The 22342-nt window shown below is 26.4% G+C and overlaps 3 protein-coding genes across 4 annotated transcripts; 1 reads left to right on the top strand and 2 right to left on the bottom strand.

The window, feature by feature from the left end:
• Positions 1 to 2098: 2098 nt before the first annotated feature.
• On the bottom strand, positions 2099 to 20348 carry LOC107446925 (DNA replication complex GINS protein PSF1). 2 transcript variants are annotated; one of them, XM_043039207.2, is made up of 7 exons: positions 20126 to 20348; positions 19319 to 19383; positions 17280 to 17375; positions 15223 to 15313; positions 11095 to 11208; positions 10229 to 10303; positions 2099 to 2288 (listed from the first exon to the last, which is right to left on the bottom strand). In XM_043039207.2, the coding sequence occupies exons 1-7, from the start codon at positions 20192 to 20194 to the stop codon at positions 2220 to 2222; spliced, it is 579 nt and encodes a 192-aa protein (XP_042895141.1). In that variant the 5' UTR covers positions 20195 to 20348; the 3' UTR covers positions 2099 to 2219. The 2 variants fall into 2 exon arrangements, with proteins under 2 accessions (XP_042895141.1, XP_071037521.1); XM_071181420.1 differs by lacking the exon at positions 20126 to 20348 and adding an exon at positions 19690 to 19815.
• LOC122268806 (uncharacterized) lies at positions 4544 to 9060 on the bottom strand. Its single transcript, XM_043039208.2, has 2 exons — positions 8739 to 9060; positions 4544 to 6696 (listed from the first exon to the last, which is right to left on the bottom strand). Exons 1-2 carry the CDS (start codon positions 8770 to 8772, stop codon positions 6314 to 6316), a joined length of 417 nt encoding a protein of 138 aa, XP_042895142.1. The 5' UTR covers positions 8773 to 9060; the 3' UTR covers positions 4544 to 6313.
• Positions 20349 to 20695: 347 nt separating the features above from the next.
• LOC107446918 (molybdopterin synthase catalytic subunit) lies at positions 20696 to 21133 on the top strand. Its single transcript, XM_016061697.3, has one exon. The coding sequence runs from the start codon at positions 20696 to 20698 to the stop codon at positions 21131 to 21133; it is 438 nt and encodes a 145-aa protein (XP_015917183.2).
• The last annotated feature ends 1209 nt before the right edge of the window (positions 21134 to 22342 follow it).

Genomic DNA, 22342 nt, shown 5'->3' with positions numbered 1-22342 from the left:
TTATATAAAAAAAGTTGAATTGTGCTAATTCAAAACAGGAAAAAGACATATTTATACTTAGTATTGTTCAGTATTATTTGTGCTCAAAACTAATTCTAAGTACAACTGTCAAAAATATTTTTATACTTCTCATCATTCCGCACCCATTTAATGCAAACTAATGAAAATATACTTGCATTTGCTGTTTTGAGTGATATTTATATATAACCTGAGCATTAATTTTCTTTTTATTGTAAAAATAAAAACGTTTTTAGTGTTGTGATTTTATTTAGTTCTAGAACTCTATGGTTTATTTTCTTAAATATATACATGCTATTTGGAAAAATGGGATTAAGTATTTCTTGTTTCCTATCAGTTCAAAAATTTTCTCCTTTGTTAAACATATAATATCAGTTTCAATGTACAAAGTTTGCATTTAATTATATACTCTTATGAAAGCCACATTTCTTAGTTTTGGTAATTCATTTTTTAAAACTTAGCATATTTTGTATAAGTTGACTAAGACGAAGCTCAATTTCAAAATATAACAGTTGTTAGTTGCAACTTTTCCCCCCTGAAAAATATGTAAGGATCTTGGGAAAAATTACTTAAGTTTTTAATTTATTGTATCATTAAAAAGAGAATGTAAAATGTGTAAAAATTTCATATAATTAAAAACATAACACAATACTATTTACATAAACATCAAAGATATAATGAAGAAAATATGAAAAACATCAAACTTAATTACAGTTTCTTTGAACAGATAATTTTAAATTGTTCAGATTTATTAAATAATTGCTATAGTTTAAAAGAAAAGCATTAGTTTGAATACATTAATATAAAAAATGCAAAATTTTCTAAAAAATAGTTACTGTTTGAAATTGTGCAGATTTTATAGACAATTTAAGCATATCTTTTTTAAAATTTAACCATTACAAAATTAAACTTAAATAAATAATAATTTAAACTTAAATTAATACGACATAAAAAATGCAAAACTTCTTTTAATTGACTACTCAAAATTTATCATATTTATTAAACATAAAACAAGAGTTTCATGATGCGAAAAAAAACCCCAGTTCAGTTCAATTCTATACTCCTATGAAAGCACTATTTAGTTTCTTGGAAGTTAACATTTAAAAACTTCTAGCACATTTCCAAGCAACACTTTTGGTTAAATTAATTAGCGTGAATTTACGAGGCTTTGGTTGAAGTTTTTTACAAAACAGAAATTTTATTGAAGAAAATTATATAACTTTTCAGAAACTAGAAAAATGGCAAGGCATTCACTTATTGAGGTATATTATATTCACAAATGTAAAGTTAAGGTTACATTAGCAAATATTAAGATAATTACTGCTCTCGGACTATTTGAAGCAAGCATTTTTTTTAAGACCATTAACTCTAATGCTAGTGCATAAGAAAGCTTAAAAAAAAAATTGAAAATAATAAAATATTTTGCAACTTCCATCAAACTAACGCAACACTGCAAATTAATGTTGTCTCCAATTCCTTACATAGAAATAGTAGTGTCAAAATTTATTCAACAGATAAGTTTATGAAAAGCTATTTTTTGTAGAACCCTTTTCAAAATACTTTTTTATATTTTTAATTCCAAAATACTTTAAAAAAATTAAAGCAAGCAAATGCAACTTTTAATGATGCACATTTCAGCACACACACATATATGTTGACATTAAGAGACAACATCATACATAGAACAACATAAAACTTTAATGTGTTTAAATGTAATTTTATAACCCAACTAAAAAATGAATTTGATATTTTATAAAATACAGTAAAGTTACTTGGAAACGGTTTGGCAGGTAACTTTGATTTTGTTGGTAACTGTTAGCTGGTAACTTTGATTGTTGTACTTAATTTTATCAGCATACTTTTAGAAAAGATATTCATATGTAGATGTGTAACATGCACAATGTTTTCTTGCCATGGAAGTATGTACAATCCAGTTGTGCCTTATTTTTAAATTAAAAACTTTTATTTTTTACAAATATTTAGTTTTGTATAGTTCAAATAATTAATCATATAAAGATATCTTTAGCCATAGAGAGAAAAAGTTTTAGATCTATTCATAATTCAGGATATTACAGTACACTTTTAAAAATTCGAAACTGATTTATTATGTATATGAAAATGATTAATACAAAATTTTAGATTGTATTTACAATTTTACATGAAATACATTTACTTATATTTCATTAGAGTCCAGTTTATATCTAATCTGTTATATGCTCTAAGATGCCTTGATGGATTAATTTCTCACAATCTTTTCTCTGTAAGAAATGCTGAAAAAATTGTAACAGTATGATTAATTTTAACACATTTAAAAAAATAACATTTTTACTATTACTATTAATAAAGCTCGCCCATAAAATCTTTAAAAAAGGAAAAAAATTAATGTTTCCAATATTAAACAACAACAAAATTTCAATCAGTTTAAATTACACAAATAGTAAAATTTTTGATGTTTATTTTTGATTTAAAATTATTAAAATAAAAATATACCATAAAATATAAAAAAGAATAAAATAATTAATATATCTGCTTATGCTTATATATGCAATAAAAATAAGAAATAGCATTTTCCCCATTATCGTGTTAATCAAAATTTGTTTCATTTAACACAATAGTGCTATAAAAGCATAACAAAGAAAAGTGTTTTTGTTCAAGGAGATTTTTATAACTACTTATTTAAAAATATAAAGATTTTAAATACATAGGTCAGAGAAAACAGAGTGTAAAACAAATATATGAAATTCAGAACACAGAAAGAAATAATGTAAGGCATTTTACAATATGGTTAGTTAGGATGATTTCAGATATTTAAAAAATTAAAAAAGAAAGTTTAAGTTTATAAATATTTTACAACAAATATATGAGAAATTTTTAAATTTTATCAAGTAGAAAAAAAAATCTCCAACTATTCAACAAAATAAACTTTCCAACATATGTACTATTTTATATGCTTGGAGAAGACACAAGGAAAGTAATTCAATTATCAATCATTTTACAAGGTCCATGCTCTACTTTAAAAAAAAAAAATTCAAGGACTTTTTAAGACTAATCATAAAATTTTCAAGGACTTAAATTCAAGTAAAAGATAGACTAAAATTTAACATTTTAAACTAAAATGATATGAAAAAAATACTAAAATTAAGACTTCCATCCCTCTCTCTTTACTTCAAAAAGTAACCCTCGCATAAAAAAAAAAAAAAGCAAAGGTGCTCTGAATTTTACATAGGGCCTAGATATAAAGAAGTTAGATATACAACCTCTGAATAAGCAGATTCGAACAAGTCATGAAGAAAAAGAAACATTTTAAATGATCTGTACAATAAAAAACAAAGTACGCTTAAACTTATTTATAATAACAATTCCACAGTAAAGAAAAATAGAAAACACACTATTTAAAATTATTAAAAGATATTTATTTGTAAAAAACTCATGTCTCATACGATATGTAAAGAACATTAACAAATACACCAAATAATTGTTGAATATCTGTGATAAAATATGATGAAAAAAAGAATCAAATAAAGTCCCTGAAAATCAAATTTTAATAAAACAAATGTTAAAGTCGTAATAATATTAATATAAAATACATATCATAAAGAAAGAAAAGGTTATTTCCAAGATCATCTATATCATGGTAACAAGAACAAGTCAAGGATTCAGAATAAAACATTAAAAAAAAAAAAAAATTTTTTTTTTAGCAGAATTAAATTACCTTAAGAAAAGATAAATTAGTAATAATTTTCAGCTGAATTATCACAAATGTGAAATAAATAAGTACTAGATTTAAATATATACAAGACTCCTAAGCTATATGTAGTAAATACACAGTAAAATTTTTCCAAATCATTAATGAAACTTGAACAAAAATAATAAAATACATAAAAACTGCATAAAAGAAGTGATGAAAATTAAAGGCTTTGTTAACTTCTATTAGAAGCAAAAAAATAAAATAAACAATAATTAAAATTCAGTTTTAAGAACATTGCATAAACCTTTGAAATACACATTTTACCAAATAAAGCCTTAGAAAATCAAATTTTAATAAAACAAAATGTTAAAGATGTAACCAACTTTAAAAACACATATCATAAAGAAAAAAAAGGTTATTTTCAAGATCATCTATATCATGTTAACAAGAACAAGTCAAGGATGTTAGTAAATTTTAAGCTGATTTAACACAAATGTGAAGTAAATATATACAAGACTCCTAAGCTATATGCACTAAACACACAGTAAAAGTTTCCAAATCATAAATGAAACTTGAAAAAAATAATAAAACACATAAAAACTGGATAAAAGAAGAGATGAAAATTAAAGGCTTCGTTAACTTCTATTTGAAGCAAAAAAAATAAACGATAATTGAAATTCCATTATAAAAAAATTTCATCAATTTTTGAAATACATAATTTGAGTGACATAGAAATATAAAAAATTTCATTAACATGTGTTTATGAAAATATTTTAAAATTACATTTAAATTATTGAAGATATGACAATATACCAATTATTTATGAAAACTTTCAAATTTTTTTCCCCTCTTGGTTTCGGTCAATTCACTGATTTCATCGATGGTTTCAATTTCGGATTGCTTTTCTTTTACTGTCCTTCGGAAGCTATTCGCCTTTTTTACCAACAATATGTTTTCAGTTGTCTCAGGTTTTTCTAGCAAGCTGTCAGCTGATTTGCTGAGTTCAGTCACAGTCTTCTTCAGACAAATTTTTTTTGACTGCAGTTCTTGGAGCTCTTGATCGTTGTTGGGGTCTTTTTTTCCTTTCAAGCTCTCTCTCTTTTGCTTTAAGGTCAAGGTGATGACGGTATTTCTGTCTAGCACCTCTAGCAGCAATTTTCATCTCCTTAGTGATATCAATCCCCTTTGCCCCCCCCCACAGGATAATAACGCATCTTACACAAGCCTTTTAGCTATGTATGTCTTTTCTTTCAAATTATCAACTTCAACCTGACGCTTGATTGAAAATCCTCTCTCTACAGTAGCTTGCCCTTGGGAAAGAAGTAAAAGTTTCTTCACAACACTCCACACTTTGGAATACTCATGGACACACGTGTTTCTTCAGAAACTCATTCAGTCGTTGAGTTGTTTGGTTGAAGTCTCTAAACTCAACACTTACTCCAACAGAATTAAAAAATTCAAAGATTCCAAAAGAATAGAATCACATTCTGCATCATTGACTTTTATACACCCAGCCAATATTTTCAGAATGATAGCCATTTTCTTATATGATTTATCACTGCTGTGATGCATCCTCCTGGGGTCTAGGGATGCAAGGCATCGAACTAACTGATTAGATAGGGGTGACTTTTCTGCTATTTTTTTCACAATGGCAGTCATGTTGAAGGTCCAGCCCAGCTTTAGCAGTTATCTGCTTCTGTGCGAGCAGTTTCTTCAGTATATTTCCTGCAACAAATCCAATTGAAACTTTGCTGATGCTACCTTTATGATTATTAAAATCAAAATTAGCAAAGTCGCAGTGCTCTTTCATTGCACTGACAGATTCATTCCTTAAGACTTTGAAAGTATCCAATAAATTTAAAATCATTTTCCTCAAAACAGAAAAGGCAGCATCGGCCAATCCTTCTGATATAATGTTAAAAAGGGCTGAAGAATTCTAATTACTGACAGAAAAAAATTAAGTTTTACAGGAAGAAGTATGTCCTTGCATGAAGCAACTACAAGCAAATAAGATTTGCAGCTGGGTTTGTTAAACTTCCCCTTTTCAACAGAAGAAATGTATAGTTTTAAAACATCCAAAATATCTAAAGTTCTTTGTGCAGCTGGGTCATTCTCTAGCCATCTATGGCCACAAAATTTAAGAGGCATCAATTTACTTTCTGAGGTTTCTAAAAAGTCTTCTTTCCTTGCTGGAGCATCTTTAAATAGCCAATGAAGGCTTCTCAAAAAATCATCCAAATGCCATTGCGTCTCAACAAATCCTCTTTTAAAGCCGTTATTCACAACATGAAGACTACAACTACCTATATTTGGTATTTGACATCCGAATTGATTTTTTAAGTTCGTTTAAATTAAATCAAAGATCTTCCAATTTACATAAGGTCCATCCATAGAAACCCCCATTAAATTGGAAAAATCCAATTTGCTGATGGTGGTGAGAAGATGAGACACCGTGACATCAGCTGTAGAATGGCCTAAAAAACTTGAATCAATGTACTTAGTGACAACATTTTCATCACCCCAAAATCTGACCAAAACATCCAACTGCTTGGATTGCAGAGACATATTTAAGCTCTCATCGAACATTACCCAATAGTCACCTGAGAGTTAACAGCTCTCAAAAACTTGTGACTTAAAATATGGTGCTAAGCCAAAACACAAATAATACGAAGCTTTATTGGCCCCACAAGAAAAAGATCTGGCAATCACACTGTCGCTAAACATGTCTTTAAATAAATCGGCAATTGTTTGACATGAATCAAAAGAATAATTATTTTCAACGCACTTTAGCACCCATCTTATCTCAGCATGTGTACTATCAGTAGTGCCAAAATTCACAACAGCACTAGAAGAAGGCACTGCTTCTTGAGATATGCTACTTGTAGAGGAACTGGGCACTGGTTGCTCAATATTCAGTACCTGCTTGTGCTCAACAAAATTTTTAAGGCTTGATGCCTTGAGATTCTTCAAAAGATCTTTGTGCTTTTTACCTGTAAAAAAAAAAAAAAAAACTAATTTACTAAGCAAGAAAAGGAAGTTTTATTTCCATAATATAAATACTTATATTTAAACTTGAAGGCTAAGCAAAAAAAATTTTTGAAGCTAAAAGTGGCAGGTTACTAACAGAAAGTAATATTAACCTGTTGATCACTAACAATGGTTTATAAATTAAGTTATTTATTATAAGTGCTATAATATAAAAACTAAAATAATCCAAAAATAGCACGCACATTGTAGAAATTTACTATAACTATATAACTAATGGCATGATTTTGGCAATATTAATCAAGTTACATTGTGCACAGGCCACCTTTACATCTGAGACAACTTGGCATCCATCGTTCTAAAGTCGTGTAGGTTTCAAATACCTTGAGGAATTGAACCAAAAATTTCCATAATAGTTCTGTGCATCAACCAGTGAGTTATCACTCTTATACAACAAACATAATTTAAATTTAACTATAAGATTTTAAAATTAACAATTTAATTAAACTAGAAACATTTTCTTTAATAAAATTCTTCACAATATCCAAGATGAAGATTCAGTACATGTATGTAAGAAAAATTCAACATTTCGTTTCAATTATGTATCTTGTTTGAATGTTTAGTTTATATAAGTATTTAAACACATTTTATATAAATGTTGGTAAATTAAAAATAAATAAATATGTAGTTAAATTTTGTTTTAATCTTTATTTTGACAAAAATAGATAACATTAAAGAAAAAAAAACTATTAATTAATTTTTTTTTTTTAACTTTTCATTTAAGTTAGTAAAAAAAAAATTATGTTGATAATAAAAAGAGCTACTTCCATTTTTATAATAGTTAAATAATCAAATGATTAGGACCTTTTTTTGTTTTATTTACAATTATTGTAAGGTGATAAGTTTCCCGAAACATACACTTAATTTTAATAATAAAAAAACTCAAATCAATCAAAACATTCAAATAAAAAAACTCAACATAATATTCATTAAGTCGAAATTTTTATTGATTTTGTTTATGCACAAGTTTTTGATACTTAATATGTGCATAAATTAACAACAATCAAATATTAACCAGTGTTTTCATCGCAGAAAAAAAATGGGTGAGAATTTCTCACCCTTTCTCAAAAACAGGGTGAGATTTCAAAAAGTTAAGTGAGATTTCTAAAAATTAAAAAGCAAAAACACAAAGAGACATGAAAAAAATCATTTCTTTAATTATAATAAATTTTTAATATCTTCTAATCTTTAAAGTATTGAATATTTTTGCTGCATCATCATATGGAAAATGTTCTATATCTACTTTTTCATCAGCTATTCTCATTAGGTAACTCAAATACGTATTTGTTTCGTTTTGATCGTTTCTACCCACATTTGTTTCATTTTCATTTGTCCGTTTCGGAGTAGAAGATATTGCCTTTACAAGGTATTTGTCCACCTTGCATTAATGCGCAAAAAATTTGAACGTCTTACATGAAGAAACCTTACCTACAGTAAACACGTGGTTGCAGAGAAATGCGTTCTGAAAGAGGTTCGGACGAATGGTGTTCTGTAGTTCTTAAAGATTTTAACAATACTGGTTAACAGGGAAGCTAGATAATGGGGCAGATGTTGAAAAGAACGATGAAAGATCCAGGAAGAAAAGTGAAACGGATTTTATTCTAAATGGCGCAATGCGAAATTTTTTTCAAAATGCGAGAAATTCGCGAATTTTGAAATTGGTTTATAGAATGCGCGAATTTCTCGCGGTAATCATTTTTTAATGCGAGAAAAGAAAAAAATATGCGAGATTCTCGCGTTCTCGCGCTGTAGTGAAAACACTGTATTAACACACATTGAAAAGCGCTTAAAACAATCACTTTTCATTTTTAAACTTAAGCAAATTGCTTATATTTTAGAAGGAATAATGCAGTAAATTTAAAGTAATGCAATAATAATTTTGATTCAAATTACTCCAAAAACTAGTTTTGACAACAAAAAAAACTTTTAACAATGAGTTTTTTAATTTATTAATGTAACAAAATATAATAAAACGAAAAATAATTACCTTCATTGTGGGATCGCAGGGCTGATTCTCCCATTTTTGAGACATCAAATTCCTTTGAGCATAATCGGCAAGATGCTTTATACTTTCCATCGCCTTGCTTCAGTCAGTCACTATATTCTGGCTTATTTAACCACAAAACGTTAAAAACACATTTACCCATTATTTTATTTGAACTAATAAACAATAGCCTGAATGTACTACCGAGGAAAAATACGAACAACAAACCAACGTGTTAACACAGCGATATGAATTAATGCAGTAAAAATATATTGATATATAACTTATCCTCCTTGAGTTACCAGTCAAATCAGTCTTTGTTAACGATTGCGTTGGCAAGAGGGAAATCGTGACGTCAACAACTGATAAGAGCGAAGAGCATTACGTCATCATCGTCTGAAAGGTGGAAAAGTCATTCTTTTGTTCATACGCGCATGCGTGAAAAGTTCAACACATAAATGCCAGAAATAGGGCGATTTTTGCGAGTTTCTGATAATTTTCAAGTCCATTTCGAATATTTCAAGGACTTAGCATTATTTTCAAGTACTCTTTGGGGGCCCTTGAAAATCAAAATTAAATTCAAGTACTTCTTAAGGCTTTTTCAAGACCATGGGAACCTTGTTTTAATTAAAAAATAAACCAATTAAAATATATACTAATTAAAATATATACTATTGGTATATACCTATGTTACAGCAGTTAAAATCTTCATAACTGCTATGTAACTACACAATTACAGAGCAATATCAATTTGCAGATTAACAGACAAATGTTTATAAGTTACAAATAAATTTAATGCACCTTAAAAATTAACTTTTTTCATTAAGAAAAACTTTCAACGTGTTAATTTTAAACTCAATGCATCAATTTTAAATACATAAATAATAGATTAAGCAACAGGAAGTGGAACTTCTTAAGCAAGTAGGCTTAGATGCTCTCAGAAGTCTAAAAAAAAATATTTTTTAATTTACAAATACGAAAAAGACAAAAAATAAATTAACAATTAAAACATAAAATCAAAATGGAAAAGTGCCTAAAGCAGCTAAAACCAAATTTGCTTTATTTTAATTAAGATATTCAAAAAGACAATTGTCTTTTTGCTTTCAGAAGGTAACTCTTATTATGCCTATTTCACGTCAGTAAAGTATAAATGTGTGTTCATTGTTTGGCACAATAATGGACAAAAATAACACACCGAGTAAAGAATAAATAAGATATGCAAACAAAATAAGTTTCTAAATTTACCACTATATAAACTATATTTTAGTTTTAGAAAGTCAACTATATTTTAGCTTTAATGGGTATAAAAGACACCAACAAATCAAAATAATAAATCTTAGTTTCGAAATTTACCACTCCCTTATCTGCCGCTTTAGAAAAAGAAATGAAAAATAGCATTATTTAAGGTTCATTGTAACGAAGAAATTAATGATTAACAAAAAAAGAGAAAAATAAAAACACTGAAAACAATAATTTGTACAAGAGAAACTTACAGTACTGTTTTTTGTCAAAACAACAGTGTTTCCATCACTTGTTTCAAAATCACCATATTCACTCAGGCATCTAACCTAAGAATAATAAATAAAAACACTTATATTAATAAATAAAAATCAATATTTTTTTTTAGGGAATTAGTTTAAAATACAATATTTCTAAAGATACATATGATTCAAATAAACCTAAGCTCCCTTTCTTTTCTTTTACTTACTATTTCCAGTATCAGAGTGTCTCACTTTACTATGTCTCTAATGCTCTTGCAGTACTTCTTTTATTTCATTTTATGTTTCAAATTTCAATGACAGCAATTGTTGCAGAGTTATTTGCATTATCATTCACATTCTATCATGTTGTTATTCTATTTTAATATGACTAGTTTTTGAAAGTTAATTACTATGTCTAAAAAAATTTAAAACTTTTTGTTTTGAAACTGGGTGGGCTTTAAGCGGGTACCGGGGATTGAACCCATGGTTCTTCACATTGACAGTTCAGTGTCATAACCACTCATTTTTACTAAAAAATAGCATGAATAGGGGAATAATCTAACTTATTTTTACAAATTCTTATTTATTCTCCTTTTGAATGGCTTTTATTTGCTTGTTTTGTTATTTTATTTATTTATTATATTTATAATTTATTTATTTAATTATGCTAGGCAATTTTTGTCAGAATTTGAAGAATTGATATTGCTTTGCAGTGCAGGTAAGGGTTAAAAATGCATGCCAGATCATAAGTTTTACATGGATAGGGCAATATAATTTTTAAATTCTGTTCTTTATATTTTATTTTTTTAAAACATTCAGAAAATATGAAACACAATGATTGTATTTAAAAAAAAAAGCAAATATAAAAGCAGTTTTACTTGTATATATAGAGATTTAGGAGGTTGTAGATTCGTGAAAAGATCAACTCCAACACCACCAATGGATGACATGTAACTGGCTATATTTCGGTTGTATGAGGAAAACCAATTAACCTTAAAAAAATAATTTTTTTTTCAATAACTGAAAAAAAAATATTCTAGGTGGTAAAATAACATTTTAAATAAATCTTAGCTACAAAATCATAACATATTGGTTTAATATATCTTTTTTGTATTTTATTTAACTAAGTAAATCAAATCTAATTAATAATAAAACAAATTTAGTAAATAATAAACCAAATCTAGTAATTAATAAACCAAATCTAAAAGATTTTATTTATTCAATCTTTCTCACTTTTATTTCAAAAATTGAATTATGTTTATATATCTCTTCATATCACATAAAGACAATAATGTTAATGTTCCGGACATTCTGACAGGACAGAAAAATTTATATATTACCATTTACACAGACACACACAAAAAAAATATAACTATGCCTGCTATCAGTATAAAATTAATAAAGGTTATAATGGTAAATTATGCATTCTTAACTTAATGGTACTTACTTATTCCCTATTATATTAAATTTTTGACTATCATTCAAAAATTAAAACTTATAAGTATTCCAGGGTTCCCACTCTTTTAACAAAGCAAAAAATAAGGAATTTTAAAGACTTTTTTTTTGAAAAAGTTAAGGACTTGGTTGAAAATTTAATGACCCTAAAAATAGTATGATTGTTCATCATCGAATATACATATGCCATTAGTACCAGTGTCAATTATTTAACTTTCTTAAAAAATGAAAATCAATCAATAAAAAAAAAAAATAAATAAATAAACAATTTTATTATAATGTAAGTACTGATATAATTGTATCAATTAACAGTGTTTCCCAAAATAAGACCAGGCAAATGTTGGATACCAAAGTAGGATTTAAATTTTTTTTTTCCCAGATTGTTAAGGGTTAGCGACATCTATGAAACTAATCGGCATTCCATTTTTAAACATTTTAAGGAAATTGAATTGTAAAATTAAATTGCAGAAATTAGGATTCGGAATTCTTTTCATATATTAAAAAAAATCTCATATTCAGTTGTGAGCAATCTTGCTAAATATTCAGTTAGGCCAAAAAAAAAAAAAAATCTTTCTTTTCTATTAATAGAATGTTACATTTATAAGGGTATATACTAAAAGATTTAATACTAAAAAGTTGAATTACAGTTGCACATGAAAGTAGTTTCTTTAGCTATGTCATGTTTAATTAAGTCCTATTTCAAATAAATACAGGCCTCACTAATATCTAAGCACCTCAAATCATTCTACTATTTTTTAATTAGGCTTTATTTAATATTTTTTTGAATTCATTGCAATTAATATTTCAATGAAAATTTTTATAGAATAAAACTACAATTAGACCCGAGAAGAATTATAATTTTTAAGTCAATATGTTTTTTATATTAGTTCTCAGTGGAAGGGCCTAATATCATTTTTCAACGTTATCAATGCATTTCTATTGCCGGAAAATTGGTAAGGTTTCTTAATTAACAAATACTGATAAATTATTTATTTTTTCATCATTTATAGATATTTATTTGTAATATTTCTTAATCATCCTCTATTATTATTAAAATTATTCTCTATATCATTATGATTTGATATTCTATATTTATCCCAAATTAACAGTTTCAAACTGAAAGTGGTACAGTGCCCGCCGTTTATTAAAATCACTTTCGTTTTATGCTTTTTTCATTTTATTAAGCGGCTGATTTGATTAAGAGGCGATTCAACATTTGGAGAAAAAAAATCAAATTTTTTGTATTCTAAATGCACACACTTTAAAAGCTGAAATAATGACAACATTAATGTTTTATTTTAACTAATTTAATTATTTTAATAAAGTAAAACCCTACATAAGATTAAATTTACAAAATTTTTGCAAATAACCGATCAATGGTTGCTTGAGTTTCAGTATTTAAAATTAACTTTTCAACATCATTTGAGAGTTTATAGAAGTTTTTATAGTTTTCGATATTTCCTCCTCTTTGTTCTAAAGCTTGCCGCACTACATTAAGTGCTTTTCTGACTTCCATTGAAGATGGCACTGATGAGTTCATTTCATCTTCTGAGTCTGATTCCTCCATTTCTTGATTGAAAATAACTTTGCAATTTTTGATGTTTGTAACAATTTCAAAATCAGATTTTTCTCCTGATGTTTGCAGTTTATCGTCAATAGCTACGGAACATGCGCACAGTTTTTGGAAATCCATTCATGTTCTCTGTTAAGATAGATAACAAAAGAAACTTCTCTCCNCAAAAAAAAAAAAAAATACCTATAGCAACACATTTCTATTGCCAGAAAATTTTTAAGGTTTCTTAATTAACAAATACGGATAAATTATAAATTTTTTTATCATTTATAGATATTTACGCCATCCTCTATCATTATTAAAATTAATCTCTATTATCATTATGATTTGATATTTTATCTTTATCCAAAATTAACAGTTTAAAACTGAAAATGGCATTCTTTTATTATAAAGTAATCCGAAAATATCACCTTATCAGGTAATGTTTGTAAAAACATATTGAAAACGGTATGTAACTTAACCATTTTAAAATTATTACTAAACAGCAAATATTTTATATTTACTTTTATGATGAGCTTTACATAAAATTATTTCCAGCCAAAACTGTTATTAAGAATTAACTTTACATTATATTACTAAACAATCTAGAGTGAAATATGGATTAATTTTAAAGCAAACCAAAAATTGAATAGAATATTTAAAAAAATAAAGAAAGAATAAAAAAACTGTATATTAAGTAGCAATGTCAATTGAACAAAATAATTATTAAAATCTAAGTTTGAATTTTATTACATTAATTATAAAAAGTTTGGGATCTATAAATTAAGAAGATTAAAATTTTTATGTAATAATTTGCTTAGTTTCTGTTAGGGATTCTAGTTCAAATTTTTTTTTCTGAAACTCCTCATCTTAGGGTTTTACTTCGCTCCTATAAGCACATGCGTTACCAGTAGAACTGAATTTTTGAAATCTATCGATTTTGAAGGTCAATATGGGTCTTCTACCACAAAAAAAGCACACTCTCTTTCATGGGCAGTATCCCCCTTGTCCATGCTCTATGTTCTAGGCAAAAGGAAGAATATATTAATGAAAGGACATGCTTTCTCCTTGTAGCCCCCTCACACACATTTCTTCAAATCTCTCTAAAATACTCTACTCTTGAGGGATGGTCACATTCTAGGTGATAAATACCTTTTTGTTTTAAATATTTTTGTAAGACAGAAAAATTGCTCCTATCATCCATAGTGATGATGGAAATTTCAGCACTTAAACCTTGAACCAAAATTAAGTTTTTTTAAGGGCGCTTATTTTCCAAAATAAAAAAATTAAGCAGTGTTTAAGGACTCTGTAATTCCTTTATTATAAAGTAATAGCATGATACAACCTTATTATGAAATAAATTATAATAAAGAGGTTTAGTTTTCAATTTAGAGTTATTAAACAATAAATAAGTCTAATTTACTTCTATAATAAATTTTATGTAAAAATGTGTTTAGTTAATGTAGGCAATAAAAATAATGAATACAAAATAACTATTAGAAATACTGAATCATCATAAGTTATATAGATATTTTTTTGCAACATAGACTAATTTCTCGATAAAAAATGTTTCAACAAGTTTATAAGGTAACCAAAAATTAAATTAAATACAAGTTTAAAAATCAAGTTAGTGAGTAAACTTGCAATGGTAACTGAGCGAAATTTGAGGATTTAAGTTTATTTTAAGATATCATGATATGTGCAACTAAATCTGTCTTAATACAATATAAAATTTAGGGATCTTTTAATTTAAATAATTTTAACCAAACAGTCCAATCAAAAACTAGTATAGCAGTTAATAAAATTAATATATGAAATTTTTAGTGTGAATTTAAAGATAAATCAATAGCATATTTACATAGCTTAAAACATAAATAATGTCTAAGAAAGATTGGTTTTACAATATTTAAATGCATACAGATATAGAAAAAAAAAAAGGTTTGTATTTCTTTTCATAAGTCTACAAATGCATAAAAAATAGCACATCTTAAATCTTTACTTCTGATTCAGATAAGCAAGCTCGAACTTCAGGAGGTAAGATAGCACCAAAGCCCCATCTAATATCTCGAATCATTTGCAATCTATTATATCTGAAAATAGAAGTAGAAATAAATTATGACACTCTCAATAATTTTTGACCTAATAATTAGATTTTCAAATGCAATATTTTTGATTTGAAATACTCACAAAAGATATGTTAATTACATGCATAGAAAATAATAATGATAAAAAAAAAAAAACAATCCTTGGAGCAGTTTAAAATCATCACATATTTTTAAAAGTTACAGTACTTTGATAGGCATACAGTCTAATACGAATTTCTCTTTTTGCTCTTCACAAAATTTTATAATCATGAAAATTACATAATTTCACTTTCATTTTTTATTCTACAATATTCCCAATTTTTTTAATACTTCTTGATTATTATTTTTTTATTTGGCTGAAATAAAACTGACCAAATCACTAGGATTAGGTCAAAAATCCTTATGGTTTTTACAATATTATATCATGTAAATTTTAAGTAACTTATTTGAGTTATCCTCTTTGAAATAAGGGATGTGCTACATGCATCACATATCCAAGATGTTTTTCGGCCGTTTTCTCTAGTTATTGGTGTGGATTTCATAGAATCACATAGTATTTTAAAGTCTGACTTTTATTTAACATAATATTAAATAAAATGCATATGCAATCTTTAAACAAGCATTTGAGCTTGATTTGCAACATTTCCATTGTATGTAGCCGGAGCTTTTTAATCGTTTTCTCGTCAGCTATTGCTGTAGATCCAAAAACTTTAAAGTAAATTTTACTACAACATTTGAATTTCAAACTATATATTTTGATAATTGCATTTTGATGGGCTCAATTTGAAAAGATTTCAGCATAAATTCATATAGCTTTGTTGATTGCCAGCTTGCATAAAAATAACAAAACTTTCAATTTTTTTATGGCACAAAATTGGTAAATGTTAACATTTTTGTAACAGGCTATAGGAGCGCAGAATATGTCTAAATGCACAAACAAGTTTTGGGGGAAAATTCTGGCAGCCCTAAGGAGAATTCCTACAAAAGTTTTCATGGTTAAAAAACAATGTGTCGCTTTAAAAAATTTTTCACTGCAAAAAAATGGTTAATACACGGAATAGTTAATAAAAATCACAATATTTCAATGTAATATTATGGCCTAGAAATTAGCTTTGATTGGAGTAATCACTTTGTGTCCTTGTCTCACATTCATTTCAACATAAATCCATAACCATGACATTCCAGACAGAAATAATCTTTCATGTATGAAAAAAATTAGCATTAAAAAACTGCTCTTTCCTGACTATCATCAAATCTTGCTGCTAAATTAAAAATGTAAATCACTTAAATATTAAAATATGCCTTTCTTAAAGTTTATTTTAACACATTTCTAAATTCTATATGCCACCTTTTCAACTTACTATCAAAAAAGAAAACTGTTTTATTAAATATAACAGGAATAACTTAATTCGTCAATTTATTTATTTCTTTGAATTCCATAAATTTTTGCATAATTGCCATTCCATTCCAAATGAATTCCATAAGGGGGACCTTATATTTATTTTCATTAATCATTCTTTCAATAAAATTTTGATTTCTATTATTTTTAAGACAGATACTAATTTATTCAAGAATTGTATAAAAAATCAAATGAATGTTTTTCCTTCTTAATGAAAAAAAAGGTTATTTTATTTTATATTCTTTCTTTTTGTTATTTACTTATTTAAAAAAAAATATGTTTAGTTAAAATGTGAAGAACAGAGTCAACTTTTAACTAAAGTATAAAAGGTATGTTCGTACTATGTTTTAATAAAGCAAAATATAAAAAGGCATAAGTAATATTTATTGCTTTAAGTATAATTTAATATTTTGTAGTTTGTTTTATTGTAAAGTCAAAAAAATATTTGTAAAAATTAAAAGAACAAAAACAAACAGAATGAAGTATAATGATAGCAATTCTAAAAATTTTAAATAAATGTATCAAGGAATTTTAATGATATGAAGTTAAGAATAAAAATGAATATATACTTACAAATAAGCTAAAATGCACCGTTGATTCCTTAATAACACAGCATGTCTAAGTTGTACAGCTGCATGATACTGCATTTCACTTGTTATTGATGCATTTCTGAGAAAAATGAAAGATTTAAAACTGAATGATGCATACGACAATACTTACAAGACTTTATTATCACAAAAGAATGAAAATATTTAAGAAAATATTGTTTACAAAGAATTGTGTCAATGCAAAAAGTTAAAGAATAGTAGTGAGTGAACAATTTAATTTAGTTGTTACAATTTAAAATTAACTATCTTAATTCATATGAAGGTGAACAGATATGAAAAGAATACAATATGCTAAAAGAATCAAAATTTATTGATACATAAGTTCACTTTATTTCTTCCAATTTTTAATTCGAGTTTCATTGTAATGTAGAAAAGTAAAACACTCATGATATTGCCAGTTGTTGGCATGGAGGTTACGACTCTAAAAGTTTGAAATGAACAATATAATTAGTAGCGATGCAGTTAGAATGGAACATAACCGACTATACTTCCCAGAGAAGCTGATACGAGTCAATTTGCAGCCAAAAAAGTTACAAGCTGTCACACATAGAATTGCAGTCCAACAGCTCAGTGCAATAACTACTATGCTGTCACATTCATTATAAAATTCAACTTAACCCACTGATGGTTCCGCACGTAAAAAGTCGTATTTTAACCCGTAGTCTTCCCCGCATAGCAAAACTGATTTCTTTATGTTATTAGATAGGGATATAGTGTATCAGGGAGAAACATTGTTTTTATAATAAAGGTTTTACATTTGAATATTTTACTATATGAATGTTAGATTAAGTTGATTTTTTACAGTAACAATCTCTGCCTGACTGCGTTGAAGTCACAAACAAATTTGGATTTATAAATATAGTGCTACAGATATATTTCGTAAATTCTGCTACTAAGTAGGGATATAACGAATAGTGATTTAGCCGAATACTGAATATTCAGCCAAATCACATAATATTAATAATAAAAAAATAAAACTTCTTACGAAAGACAGCTAAGTAAGAAAAGAAAGTAAATATAGTGCTAACCCTGATTATAACCAAAGCAAATACAGTCTATTGGTTAAAAAAAACACAGTCTATCAGAAACAGGCTTTAAAAAGGCTGGGCTAATACAAAAGAATATGTTCAAAAATAAAGGAGGAAAAATAAAAATCTATCTGAATTCCGAAAAGAAAATTTTAAAGCCGAAAGCAGTCTTACAACTACTGCATTTTCAAAAAAAAGCGAGAAAAAAAATAATAAAATTAAACAATAATGTTCTTAAAAATTAACGTGCCATAGTAAAAAATTCAATAAAAACAAAGTTTTTTCTTATACTGAACATTGAAGTCTTAACACTGAAAATCTTAAATTAACTTTTTTGCATTGCCATACTTTAGGAAAAATTATGATAAAAGAATAAGGTTTATTTGAAACACACTTTGAAAAATGTTTCGGCATAATATGAACGTAAATAAATAGATAAGTTAATACAAAAAGTAAAAGAGAAACAGATACTCTTAAAATTTTTAGTTAAAGATTCTATTTCTAATATAGTTAAAATTGTGATTTTAGATTATTCTTTACTACATCTATTTAAATTCCCCCAAAAAACTTCCTTGAAAAATACTTTGCCAAATATTTGACTAAACCAATATTCAGCAAAATGGCTAAATAAATAAATGATACATTCCTAGTCATAAGTTAATAAAATGTTAACTGAATAAGAGTGTGGCAGAATATATAAGTAAATGCTCCCAAAATTGGAATTTAGGCAATTATTGAGTTAAAATATCAGTTATAATAATGAATTTGCCTTACCTTCTTTCTAAATACACTAGTTCATAAGATACTTAAACCAATTTAATATTTAAGGCATTTTAATGAGTAAAACAAACAACTACACATGAAATAAAGCATTATTACTTCATTATACATAGGGACACAAAATTTAAGCATAACAATTTTTTTAGCTATAAATACTAAGTATATAACTATTATTTATCAAAATTATTTTACATACACATCAATTTGATTTTCTTCATATAATGCCTTCATTTCTTCGAATACTTGTTTCATAACTTCATCCTAAAATAAATATGTATGTGAACAATTATAACAAATATAAAAACATGGTTCATTTTTTTTCTGTTTTCAAAGTTATTGTAACTTGTATTTTAAATAGGTTGTTAAAGGAAATGAAAACTAAGCTTCTAATTGCTTCAATCACTATTGATATTAGCGATTCATTTCGATCTTATTTTACTTTTGCTTGATGATAAAAATAATTAGACTATGTAGAGTATAAATGTTTTTAATAAAATAATTAGGGTATTTTTACTATAAAAACTACATTTAAAACACTTAAATTTTGAAGTTAAACTTTGCTAGTACCTTTCATTTTCCTGAAAGAAACAGTTTTACAGTTTAGATTTATAAATTCTGACGGAATTAACTGTGAAATATTTATGACATATTATATGGTAACAGTGAAATATTTTTAATCAAAATTGAGTTATTACTACAGTTAAATGAAAAGTAAATCTAAAGTTTAGTGTTTTGAAAGGTAAAATGTTGAAGTNAATTAACTGCTTTTTTTCACCATTAAATAAAATTTGCATTTCAAATCATAATCGCAAATGTCATTTACACACTTAAATACAAAATTCAAATTCAAATTGAAAGCGTTGCAACGCACGCAGGGTACAGCTAGTTATATAGTAACAGTGAAATATTTTTGATCAAAATTAAGTTATTACTACAATTAAATGAAAAGTAAATCTAAAGTTTAGTGTTTTAAAAGGTAAAATGTTGATGTTTAGAGAATAACCTGTATTGGGTTTAAATAATCACATCTTTGCAGTTGCTTAATTAGTTCAAGAGCCTTATTTCCAAGCATGGTGGTAAATTTTATTTGTTACCAAAAAACTTCTTAAGTTTAAGGCATAAATTAAAGTTTAACATATGTTTAAAAAAAAGTTAAAAGGCAAACAAATCTTGTAAACGAACACTTTTAGCTGCAGACGAATTATTTTTACCGCGTTATTTTTTTTAATTCGATTACAATTAAAAAATGAAAAATAATAAAATTTAAATTTCTGAGAAATTATGCTCATAACAGTTAGAAAATAGTAAAAAATAAATCATATTTTTGTTCTGAAAATTAGGATAAATTGAAGAACTAATAAGAATTAAAATATTTAAGAGCTAAATAAACTGAAATGAAGATATAAAAGTCATGTGATGTAAATAAACAATGCAATGCCGTGATACCCTAATACTGATCAAAATCAAAGTAAATTGTGTTTTGACTAAATTTCGTTATCTTAAATTAGAAATAGGACACATGAAATGTAAATAGTTCGAAAAGTGAAGGATACAAATAAATTTCAATGTTAGCATGGATTATATAGCCGTCACGAAAAATAAAATTGACATTAATGAAGTTTTTAAAACACTATCTCATCCATCCTGCGGTGGAACTGCTTGCTTTATTGGGACAACTAGAGATGATTTTAATGGTAAAAAAGTAATTGAACTGCAATATGAAGCATACGAGTCAATGGCTGTTAAGGAATTAGAAAAAATTAGTAGATCTATGAAGCAAAAATGGCCTATTTTTAACGTTGTTCTTATTCATCGTATAGGATGTGTGCCTATTTGTGAAACAAGTGTGGTTGTTGCTGCTAGTGCTGTTCATCGAAAGGAAGCCTTAGATGCAGTCTCTTATGGTATTGATACAATAAAGTCTGAGGTTCCCATCTGGAAAAAGGAAAAATACTGTGATGGGACATCTGATTGGAAAGTAAACTGTGAATGTAAATCTGTGACTAATTAATCTGAATATATCCTTAACAACTTCTTTTCCTGTTAAATAGCATCATTATATATCTCAGAGAAATTATATATTTTTTTTTATCAGGATCGAGGCAAAATACTCTGATTAAAAGAAAAAAATTGACTGCAAAACAGTGACTGACACCTATTCAGTGTCTTTTCTTATTTTGTAACATAATGAAATATTTTGCTGAGAATTATATATTTTCTCTCAGGTAAGAAGAAAAATATTCTGATGGAACAACTGAGTATAAATTAAATTGTGAATCTACGGATAAATAATTTGAAAATATTTTTGACAACAGCATTTTTTCTTGTTATCTAAAATAGATATATATATATTCAAGCTTAGTAAAGAGTTCCTAAAATGACTTGTCTTCTTCAAAACTGTATTGCAATATTTATAGTGGTAAATTGAATAATATATTTGTCTGAATATATTTAATTGTATTGTTGATGAATCTGTTTTGTAATTGATGGAACAAATAAATAAAAAAAATTTGTAGTTATCACATATTCTTTTAAACATAAACTGTTTTGACTTAGTTTAGTTCAAAACGAACATAAAGATTTTCATTTAAATGGCACAAAGTAAAAGGTAACTGATAAAATTTTTTTGTGTATTTCTTATTCTAGTCATTACAAATTAGAAAATTTGTAAACTTTATTGTTTATTTTACTATAATTTTTGAAGTAATCAAACATTTATCTTGTAAAATAGTGACAGATATAATTTATTACAGGCTAATCAATAGTATTTCAAAATAAAATTTATGTGTATACTATGCAGTACTAATTAGCAAAATTCCTTTTACAGAAAGTGATTTTATAATCAAAAACAGTCATTCATTGTTAAAAGCTAGTCTGTTTAAAGTTTAATATTAAAGTATCTTCGTATTAACTTAACCTTCTGATGGTCTCACATAGAAAAAACAACACTTTGATTTGTATTTTTTTGCTTAGAAAAAAACAGTTTTTTCATGATATTAAAGAGATTAATGGTGTCTATCAGAGAGAAATTCTTCTGGATTTGCTGACTTTCGAAATTGTCAGAGGTTAATATGCTATGTAATTTTTACTCATATATTTTTTAAATAAAATTTCATTAGAGCAGCTTAATAAACTGAAAAGACTTAAACTCCATGACCACTAAAAGAGAAATTTGACCAATGACATTTTTATGTAGACATTACTTTTCATTTGAATAGAT

Source organism: Parasteatoda tepidariorum, chromosome 5 (assembly GCF_043381705.1).
Source record: "Parasteatoda tepidariorum isolate YZ-2023 chromosome 5, CAS_Ptep_4.0, whole genome shotgun sequence".
NCBI lineage: Eukaryota > Metazoa > Arthropoda > Arachnida > Araneae > Theridiidae > Parasteatoda > Parasteatoda tepidariorum.
The sequence above is the reverse complement of the archived record's forward strand: the minus strand, read 5'-3'. Positions and strand labels throughout refer to the sequence as shown.